This window comes from Panthera onca, chromosome A1 (assembly GCF_046562875.1).
Source record: "Panthera onca isolate mPanOnc1 chromosome A1, mPanOnc1 haplotype 2, whole genome shotgun sequence".
NCBI lineage: Eukaryota > Metazoa > Chordata > Mammalia > Carnivora > Felidae > Panthera > Panthera onca.
Window position 1 is genome coordinate 49222984 of NC_138339.1, and position 11904 is coordinate 49234887.

At 36.4% G+C, this 11904-nt stretch overlaps 1 protein-coding gene across 2 annotated transcripts in view; it reads right to left on the reverse strand.

The window, feature by feature from the left end:
• Positions 1-481: 481 nt before the first annotated feature.
• Positions 482-11904, reverse strand: part of SOX30 (SRY-box transcription factor 30) — a 36469-nt gene continuing 25046 nt past the window's right edge. The window contains exon 5 of one of the 2 annotated variants that reach the window (XM_060634849.3): positions 482-908. In XM_060634849.3, the coding sequence (XP_060490832.2) occupies positions 527-908 (382 nt within the window). In that variant the 3' untranslated portion in view covers positions 482-526. The remainder of the gene's footprint in view (positions 909-11904) is intronic. The other variant, XM_060634850.3, reaches the window with a different exon arrangement.

Consider the following 11904-nt stretch of genomic DNA (forward strand, 5'->3'; position numbering starts at 1 on the left):
CAACTTATAATTGGTTATTCACATAAATTAAATTTAGCAATTGAGTCCAAATTCACTACTAAAAGTTATCAAAATACTTTCAAAATGTTACATAAAAACTGACAATATCCATAAATGTTACATAAACACCAAACAAAAAATCATATAAGAAAAATAAATAAATGTATGTTGAGATAAAATACAAATCACACTTATCATGCCAGCTATACACTCCCTATCCCTTCAAATATAATTGTGAGGATTCAGTATTTTTCACATTCCAAGATAAAGTAATGATAATATATATTGATGCAAATTTCAGCCACAAAAATAAACTACTTTATATCTTAAATATTCCTACGATGAAACATCAGGACTCCAGTTTCACTAATCAAATCTTTATGAAGGCATACATCACGTTTGATTTTGACCCCTCATATCATGGCTGAAAACTCTCAGCAAAGCTTTCTAGGCTTTTTTTCTCACACCAACTGACCCAGAGTATATTTTAAGAAATGTTTATTTTCTGTGCATATTTGTTTTAAAATTATAAATTCCTGAGCACTTTTTCTTCATCCTCCTCATCACTGTCAGTGACATTGACTTGCTGGATGCTAGAGGGAGTTGACGTTGGGGCTGTGAAGACGTTCTCCAAGGCTCCAATGTCCAGCTGAGGCATAGGATTTAAGTATTCTTCCCCACTGTGGCTATGACTGTTATAGTAAGAGGTCCCATCCACGCTCTCACAACTCCGAGAATCTTCACTGTGTGTACGTTCATCTGGGTAGTCTCTAAAAGGATAGTCTCTATTTAAAGCTGAAAACATAGCCTCGTGTTTTTGGTACCTGTCTTCATAATAACCAAGGCATTCTGGCATTGAACTTGGAAAATTTCCATAGCCAAAGGGAGGCCGACTATAAGGGCACGTGCTGCAGCAGAAAGACAAAAAAGGAATTAGATCATACCTTGCCCACGTGTTTCCTTGCACACAGACTAATTGAGCACATTTAACTGCTCCTCTTTGGGGCCTGGAAAGTTCCCAAGATAACTCCTCAACCACTTCATGTATCCATCTGTTCTTTTACTACTACCAAGTCCCAACAGAAACTAAATGGCAAAGTAAGTTTGACTCACTAGAACCATTATCTATTATCAGCCTCAGGCTTCTTACCTTTGACAGCCTTGATAAAGAAAAATTGCTTATCTGGGCTTTTCTCTCATGATGCCTACTACCATGTAAGGTTTTGGAAATGCAGACATGTGTTATACTGTGCTAAAAATTGATACTTGGTAAGCAGTGCAACAATTGTTCTTATTAGTATTTGAAACAAATCTTATGGGGGGGGGTGATGTATAATTGTGTTGCAATCAAGAACTACTCATCAACTACATTTTTCACAAAACTAGAACAAGTAATCCTAAAATTTGTATGGAACCATGAAAGACCCCGAATAGCTAAAGCAATCTTGGGCAGGGTGGTGGGGGGAAGCTGGAGATATCACCATTCCATATTTCAAGATATTCAAAGCTATAGCAATCAAAACATACGGCACTGGCACAAAAATAGACACATAGATCAACAGAACTGAACAGAACTCAAAAATAGAACTCAAAAATAAATCTATGATTACATGATCAATTAATTTATGACAAAAGAGGCAAGAATATACAATGGGGAAAATACTGTCTTCAATATGGTGCTGGGAAAACTGAATAGCTACATGTAAAAAGAATGAAACTGGGCCACCTTTGAATAGGATACACAAAAATGAACCCAAAATGGATTAAAGACCTTACTGTGAGACCATAAAAATCCTAGAAAAGAGCACAGGCAGTAATTTCACTGACATTGCTCATAACAGTTTTCTAGATATGTCTCCTAAGGCAAGGGAAACAAAAGCAAAAATAAACTACTGGGACTACCTCAGAGCGTTTACATAGCAAAGGAAACTATAAACAAAACAAAAAGGTAACCTTACTGAATGGGAGAAGATATTTACAAATGGTATACCTGATAAGGGGTTAATATCCAAAACATATAAAGAATTTATATAACTCTACATCAAAAAACAATCTGATTAAAAAACGGGCAGAGGACCTGAATAGACATCTTTCTAATTTTTTTTAAATGTTTGTATTTATTTTTGAAGGAGAGAGAGACAGAGCATGAGTGGGGGAGGAGCAGAAAGAGCGGGAAACACAGAATCAGAAGCAGGCTCCAGGCTCTAAGCTGTCAGCCCAGAGCCCGATGTGGGGTTCAAACACACAAACTGTGAGATCATGATCTGAGCCAAAGCCGTACACTCAACCGACTGAGCCACCTAGGCGCCCCTGAATAGACATCTTTCTAAAGAAGATATACAGATGGTCAACAGACATATGAAACGATGCTCAACATCACTTGTCATCAAGCAAATACAAATCAAAACCATGATGGAATATCATCTTACACCTGATAGAAGGGCTAAAGTCAAAAAGACAAAAAATAACAAGTGTTGGTGAGGATTTGGAGAAAAAGGGACCTCAATGCTATTGGTAAATTGGTACCAGTCACTATGGAAAACAACATGGAGGTTCCTCAAAAAGTTAAAAATAGAATTACCATATGATCCAATAATTCCACTATGGGGTATTTACCCAAAGAATATGAAGACATCAATTCAAAAAGATATATACACCCCTATGTTTATTGCAGTTTTATTTACAATAGCTAAGAAATGGAAGCAACCTAAGTGTCCATTAGTAGATGAATGGATAAAACAGATGTGTTATATATACACACAATGGAGTATTATGCAGCCATAAAAAAGTATGGGATACTGGGACATTTGGGTGGCTCAGTCAATTAAACATCCAACACTTGATTTCAGCTCAGGTCATGATCTCATGGTTCGTGGGATTGAGCCCCACATCCATCTCTGTGCTTGGGATTGTCTCTCTCTCTCTCTCTCTCTCTCTCTCTCTCTCTGCCCCTTCCCCCTTCTTTCTCTCAAAATAAATAAACTTAAAAAAAAAGTGAGATCTTGTCATTTGCAACAACATAAATGGATCATGGATCATATGATCATGGATCATAAATGGATACTAGAGGGTATCATGCTAAGTGAAATAAGTCAGATTGAGAAGGACAAATACCATATGATTTCACTTATAAGTGGAATAAAAAAAACAAACAATGAACAAAAAGCAGAATCAGACCATAAGCATAATAAGCAGAATACAACAGTATTACAGTATTACAGCAGTAAGCAGAATACAGAGAACAAACTGATGGTTGCCAGAGGAGAGAGGGGTGGGATGTTGGGCAAAATGAGTGAAGGGGAGTGGGAGATACAGGCTTCCAGTTAACAAGTGAATAAGTCACAGGAACAAAAGGCACAGTATAAGGAATACAGTTAATAATATTGTAAGAGCAATGTACAGGGGACAGATGGTAGCTACACTTGTAATGAACATAGCACAATGTATACACTTATCAAATCACTATGCTGTACATCTGAAATGAATATAACATTGTGTGTCAACTATACAAAAAAAAAAGTTCCTGGGCAGGGTGGGGAGGGGTGGGGCTGCACCACTGGAACAGAAGATGACAACTTAACTTTAATTGACAATAATTAAATTGAAAACACTCACTATCAGATTTAGAATGGATATTAAACTGTGGTTTTAAAGATCATTTCCAAATAAAATTTTTGCAACATGAACAATTGAAAAGATTATTTTTACTGTTTTACAAACTGCCTTTTTAAGGCAAATCTAAAAATTCTGCCATTCAAACCCAATTTTTTTAGGTATTGTAAAGGCATAGAACAGGAATCATAGGAAGGGATATACAAAAGTCCAAGCAAGAGTTCCCTGGGCTCATGGACTCCATCTAGTGACAGATAACATAAACATAAAAACCATAGTCATGGGCAAAACCCATGACAAGTTGGGGGTTTCATTTCTGCTCCCACTTTTTTTTAAAAAAAAGGTCAACTTTGTTTCCTTCTATTAAAAAATAGAAGTATAATCAACATACTAGACATCATCTCAAACTCTGAAAATATGGGGTATCTTCAGCGGATTGATATCTCACCCCCAAATCTCCAAGTGCTACAAACCTTGCCCATGTTAACTATCACAAGTATGAGGCTAAGTTTCCAAAATGTTTCAGATTCCCTTTCCTATTGCCACATCTTCATTCAAGCATTTTTAATATAATACATACGTCCTGAACGTGTTATACTTCTAGCTAGTATGATTTTGCTCCTGTAGCTCTTTCACCTGAGCGTCTCCCCATTCACTGAATTACACAGACACTTTCTCTTTCACAAAACCTTCACATCAGGTGGAAACAATCACCCACTATTTTTTTTCAGGACTCAACGTAGGCAAGATATTATGCAAGGCTTGGTGGACAATTTAATTTAAGAATGATCTAGGGGCACCTGGGTAGCTCAGTTAAGCATCTGACCCTTGATTTTGGCTCAAGTCATGAACTCACGGTTCATCTCTCTCCCTCTCACTCTGCCCCTCCCCTGCTCACATGCATGTGCTCACTCTTTCTCTTGCCCTCTCTCTTTCTCTCAAATAAATAAACATTAAAAATAAATACAAAATAAAAATGATCTAGAATCTAGGTATATAGTAGACATGTGCTCAAGTCTGTAAGGCAAACTGCAAACACCAGATGGCTATACCAGTGTGGTAAAAACACATTAGACCCACAAAATAGATCAGTTAAGACAGGAGTAATCCTAGAAGTTTGCATGGATGAAAATGAATAACTTTGGAAGCACTGAGGTATAGTGGGAAAAGCATCAGTTAGAATTTTCAGGATGATAATATTAGTCAACATTTAACAAACAATTACTACGTTTTCTAGGCATCTGCTAAGGTTTATGTGTTATCTCAATTACTCATTAGAATAACTATATGAGACAGATACTCTATCTCCACTTAACAGATGAGGAAAAAGATAACCTGGAAGAGACTGAGTAAAGTGCTCAAAGTCAGTAATTAGTAAGTAGTGAAACAGAATCAGGCAAGCTAACTTTGGAACTTGTTCTCCTAACTACCATGCCACAGTACATGGGTACTAGTTCTAGCTGTGACACTTATAAACCTGGTAACCTTAAAGAAACCTACATTTTTCTGAGCATTGGGTTCCTTATATAAAAGAGATAATATTACCTATTCTGCCAACTTAAAAGGTCTGTCATGAGGAACTTGCCAGAGGATGTCTATATGAGTACTTTAGAAACTAGAAACACTTGGGGCACCTGGGTGGCTCAGTTGGTTAAGCGTCTGACTTTGGCTCAGGTCATGATCTCATGGTCCGTGAGTTCAAGCCCCGAGTAGGGCTCTGTGCTGACAGCTCAGAGCCTGGAGCCTGCTTCCGATTCTGTGTCTCCCTCTCTCTCTGACCCTCCCCCATTCATGCTCTGTCTCTCTCTGTCTCAAAAGTAAATAAACGTTAAAAAAAAATTTTTTTTTAAAAAGAAACTAGAAACACTTATAATGTGTTACTACTTAGTCTTAAAAAAAGTTATTTGTAGCAATGTATTCATAAATATACACACATATGTTTTGCTTTTATTTTCAAAAAGAAAGAATGCAAAGGTAGAGCAAAATCTAATTGAAGTAGTGGTATGTAGGGGCATCTGGGTGCCTCAGTCGGTTAAGCACCTGACTTCGGCTCTGGTCATGATCTCACTGTTCATGGGTTCGAGCCCCATGTCAGGCTCTGTGCTGACAGCTTGGAGCCTGGAGCCTGTTTCAGATTCTGTCTCCCTGTCTCTATGCCCCTCCCCCACTTGCGCTCTCTCTCTCTCTCTCTCCTTCTCAAAAATAAACAAACATTAAAAAATAAAAGAAATGGTGGCATGTAGGAGGCAAGATGGAAGGGGGGAAGAGACAGGCAGAGAAGCCAGGCTTCTCAGAATGTACTTTGTATTATGATTTTGGCTTTGAAACCATGTAACAACTTTGCATAATTTTAAAACAATTTACTATTTTAAAAAGTAATGCCCTAAAAATTAAAAGCAAACGAAAACAAATGAACCCAAGTTCATATCAAGTTGCAGTTTCCTTAACTACACAGAGAAAAATTATTTCAAGATAATTGAAATCTGATGTCTTTATTGTGTCTTCCCGGTAAGATACACCCTAAAGAGAAAAGAATGACAAATACTAAACTACATTTGGTAATTTTATTGTTTGTGATACTGCTGCTTTGAAACTCTTGCTCTAATTGTTTTGAAGCTATTCTCTCTCTCTCCCCCCACCCCCCCCAAACATATTAGGAAAAAAAAAACATATTTCGTAGGACAAAGCAAATATATTATAATCACTAGAAAACAAGATTTCTCCTAGGGAGAAAAGATGTTAGCACATAAAATCAAAGAACTTCATTTGAAACTACAATATTTAATTTATTTTAGAAATATCAGTATATACTCATGAATTACTTCGCATACAAAAAATACATATTATTCTCATACGTATTCTCATATTTTCCACTGAAAAGCCCTAGACACTTTGTTAATTCAGAAGTGATAAGCATCCTTATTGCCCAAATTGTGATTTCAGTAAAAGAAACTTGGATTTCTGGATAAAATGGCTGATTCCAGGTCTGGGAAGTACAAAACGTGCAAGAAAAGCCTAGGGCATACTTTGCCAGAGAACAAAAAAGCTATCAAAGATTAAGGACACAGAACCCAATTTATAGCCAACTGGACAAATAAAAGAATAATTTGAGCATCAGAAGATATAATAATGATTGCAATGTATCAAAAAATACCAAATATATAAAAATATACTTGTTCATGACGGTATTCCTAAAACAAAACAAGACTCAGTAATATCAGGCGAGGGTGTAGGGAGTGGGGGGGAGGGGGAATCAAGAATTTATCCTGCTCTTCCTGTATTTCAGAGTAACCAAGTAGTTGATGGCAAGTTTTTCTTCAAAAAAGCATTCTAGTTAATGAAGAAATGCTGATGGAGAAAATCACCATTTTACAATCCCATTGGTCTAGGCAACAATCACCATAGCTACTAAAATCATTACAATGGTAATTCTCAACCTTAGCTGACCGTTACAATCACCTGGAAAAACTTTTTTATTTAATGTTTAATATTTATGAGAGAGAGAGATGGGGTGGGGGGGTGGAGGGAGGGGCAGAGAAAGGGGAGGACAGAGGATTCGAAGCAGTGACAGCAGAGAGCCCGATGTGGGGCTCTCTGAACCCTGTGAGATCATGACCTGAACTGAAGTCGGATACTTAACCAACTGAGCCATCCAGGCACCTCAACCTAGAGAAACTTTTAAAGAATACTGCTGCTCAGGTCCTACCCTGACAAAGATTCTAATTTGTTTGGTCTAAACTCTTCAAGTGATGCTACTGTACAGCCAAGAATTGAGAAGTACTATTAAAGTGATAATACCTGAACCCACAGATCATTCTTAACATCACTATTAGAGAAAAACAGACTTTGCGTACCTCTTGATGTGATACAATACAAAGTACACACCACCCAGGAGGTATCATTGTCAAAGAGAGAGAGAGAGAGAGAGAGAGAGAGAGAGAGAGAGAAAGAGAGAGAGAGAGAGAGAGAGAGAGAGAAATAGGGAAAAGAAAAATAAAGGGGGAAAAAAGTAAAAGAAAAAAATTTGAACCTGAATTTAATCAAGTTGCAAGATCTATCATTTTACAGAAAAAAAAATAGTTGAAAGGGAAACATATAAACAATATCCAAGGATGTAATAAGCAAAATGTAAGATGAGTATAATTTCTTGTTTCTTCAATAAATACATGGAATTAAAAAAATGAAAGAGGTTAGAGCACGATTTTAGCAAAGAAGAGGCTTAAGAAACATAATCACATCCAATGTGTACATCTTGCTTGGATCCTGTTTTATGCAAACTAATTGTGAATGGAGGAAAATTCAACAGGTCAGTTGTTCGATGATAATAAGGAAATATTAATGCTTCAGGTATAAAAATGGTTCAACATTTTTTTCAAGTCCTTAGCTAATAAATATACATACTGATGTATATGCAGATGAAATTATATGACATCTGTGATTTACTTTAACATACTTAAAGCACTTCCCACTAAAAAGTAGAAGAAATAAATAAACTGACAAGAGCTAAACTGTTGATAATTGTTGAGTGATGGGTACATGGAGATTCATTATGCTATTCTGCTTTACATATAAAAATTTCTGTAACTAGACAGTAACTAAGACAAAAATATAATGCTATTCATTGCTTCTTTCACTCATTCATATGCATGTAAGATTCCCCCATGTGTTTTCAGGGCTTGATAGTTCATTTCTTTTTAACACTGAATAATATTCCACTGTTTATGTATATCACAGTTTATCTAGTCACCTACTGAAGGACATCTTGATTGTTTCTGTTTTGGCAATTATGAATAAAATGGCTATAAACATCTGTGTGCAGGTTTTTGTGTGAAGACAAGTTTTCAATATTTTTGGTAAATACCAAGGAGTATGATTGCTGGATCATATGGTAAGAGTTTTTGTAGTTTTATAAGGAATTGCCAAACTGTCTTCCAAAATAATTATACCATTATGCATTCCCACTAGCAATGAATTAAAATGTCCTTTGCTCTACATCCTCAGCAGTATTTGGTGTTGTCTGTATTTTGGATTTGGTAAGTTCAGATAGGTTTATAGTGGTTTCTCATTTAAATTTGTAAGTCCCTATTATTCAGTAATCAAAAAGAATGAAATCTTGTCATCTGCAACAACATGGATGGAACTAGAGTGTATTATGCTAAGTGAAATAAGCCAATCAGAGAAAGACAAATATCATATGATTTCACTCATATGTGGAATTTAAGAAACAAATCAGATGAACATAGGGGAAGGGAAGGAAAAATAAGAAAAACAGAGAGGGAGACAAACCATAAGAGACTCTTAAATACAGAGAATAAACTGAGGGTTGCTGGTGGGGTGCTGGGTGGGGAGATGGGCTAAATGGGCAAGAGTCATTAAGGAGAAGACTTGTTGGGACGAGCACTGGGTGTTATATGTAAGTGATGAACCACTAAATTCTATTCCTGAAATCAATTTTACAATATATGTTGACTAATTTGGATTTAAATAAAAATTTAAAAAGAAAGAAAAAAGGAGGAAGAACCAAAACTTTCAAATAAAACATAATGGAGCTGGGAAGAGCCAAGATGGCAGAACAGCATGGAAGTTTTTTTTTCTTGCACCTCGCATCCATGAAATACAGCCAGATCAACACTAAACCATCCTGCACACCTAGAAAATTGATTTGAGGATTAACACAATAATTTTCACAACCTGAACCACAGAACTCATCAGAAAGAGAAAAAAAATATTTTTATTTTCAATTTTTATTAAAAATATTTTTCTTTAATTTTTTCCTACTATATTTTTTACTATTTTGTAAATTTTTCAAATTCTATTTTACTTCCATCATTTCATTTTATTATGTTCCATTGTATTCACTTTTTCAAATTTTCAAATGTTTTTCTTTTTTTCCTTTTTCTTCTTTTCTACCCCCCTTTTTCTCTTTTTTCTCTAATCTATGAAGCTCCTTTCAACAACCAGAACAAAATATACCTAGGACCTAGCATAATTTCTTTGATTTTGTGTGTGTGTGTGTGTTGTTTTTAATTTTTTAATTTTAATTTTTTTTACCTTATTAATTCCTTTTCTTCCTTCAAAATGATGAAATGAAGGAATTTACCCCAAAAGAAAAAAAGACATGACAGCCAGGGACCTAATCAACACAGATACGAGCAAGATGTCTGAACCAGAATTTAGAATCACGATAATAAAAATACTAGCTGGGGTTAAAAAATAGATTAGAATCCCTTCCTGCAGTGATAAAAGAAGTAAAAGCCAGTCAGGATGAAATAAAAAATGCTATAACTGAGCTGCAATCTCGAATGGAGGCCATGGCAGCAAGGATGGATGAGGCAGAGCAGTGAATCAGTGATATAGAGGACAAACTTATGGAGAATAATGAAGCAGACAAAAAGAGGAAGACTAAGGCAAAAGAGAATGATTTAAGAATTAGAGAAATCAGTGCCTTATTAAAAAGAAACAACATGAGAATCATAGGGGTCCCAGAAGATGAAGACAGAGAAAAAGAGGTAGAAGGGTTATGTGAGCAAATCATACCGGAAAACTTTCCTAACCTGGGGAAAGACACAGACATCAAAATCCAGGAAGCACAGAGGACTCCCATTAGATTCAACAAAAACTGACCATCAACAAGGCATATCATAGTCAAATTCACAAAATACTCAGGCAAAGAAAGAATCATGAAACCAGTAAGGGAAAAACAGTCCTTAACTTACAAGAGAAGACAGATCAGGCTTGCAACAGACCTATCCACAGAAACTTGGCAGGTCAGAAGGGAGTGTCAGGATACATTAAATGTGCTGAATTGGAAAAATATGCAGCCAGTAATTCTTTATCCAGCAAGGCTGTCATTCAAAATAGAAAAAGAGATTAAAAGTTTCCCAGACAAAATGAAAATTAAAGGAGTTGGTGACCACTAAACCAGACCTGCAAGAAACTTCAAGGGGGACTCCCTGGGGCTCTGGGGAGAGAAAAGACGGAGGAAAAAAAAAGACTAAAAGCAACAAAGACTAGAAAGGGCCAGAGAACACCACCAGAAACTCCCAACTCTACAAGCAACATAATGGCAATAAATTCATATCTTTCAGGGGAGCCTGGGTGGCTCAGTCGGTTGAGCATCCGACTTTGGCTCAGGTCATGATCTCGTGGTCTGTGAGTTCGAGCCCAGTGTCAGGCTCTGTGCTAACAGCTCAGAGCCTGGAGCCTGCTTCAGATTCTATGCCTCCCTCTCTCTCTGCCCCTCCCTCACTCATGCTCTGTCTCTCTGTCAAAAATAAATAATTAAAAAAAATTAAACAAAAAATTCATATCTTTCAGTACTCACTCTAAACGTCAATGGACTAAATGCTCCAATCAAAAGACATAGGGTAACAGAATAGATAAGAAAACAAAATCCATCTATATGCTGTTTACAAGAGGACCACTTTAGACCTAGACACCTTCAGACTGAAAGTAAGGGGATGGAGAACCATCTATCATGCTAATGGTCGACAAAAGAAAGCTGGAGTAGCCTACTTATATCAGACGATCTAGACTTCAAAATAAAGACTGTAATAAGAGATGAAGAAGGGCATTATATCATAATTAAGGGGTATATCTACCAAGAAGACCTAACAATTGTAAACATTTATGCTCCAAATGTGAAAGCACCCAAATATGTAAATCAATTAACCACAAACATAAAGAAACTCATTGATAATAATACCATAATAGTAGGGGACTTCAACACCCCACTTACAACAATGGACAGATCATCTAAACAGAAAATCAAGAAGGAAACAATGGCTTTGAATGAGACACTGGACCAGATGGACTTAACAGACATATTCAGAACATTTCATCCTAAAGCAGCAGAATATACATTCTTCTCCAGTGCACATGGAACGTTCTCCAGAATAGATCACATACTGGGACACAAATCAGCCCTCAACAAGTACAAAAAGATCGAGATCATACCGTGCATATTTTCAGACCACAATGCTGTGAAACTCGAAATCAACCACAAGAAAAAATTTGGAAAGATAACAAATACTTGCAGACTAAAGAACATCCTACTTAAGAATGAATGGGTTAACCAAGCAGTTAAAGAGGAAATTAAAAAGTATATGGAAGCCAATGAAAATGATAACACCACAGCCCAAAACCTCTGGGACACAGCCAAGGCAGTCATAAAAGGGAAGTATATAGCAAACCAATCTTTTCCATAGGAGGAAGAAAGGTCTCAGATACACAACCTAACCTTACACCTTAAACAGTTGGAAAAAGAACAGCAAATAAAACCAAAACCAGCAG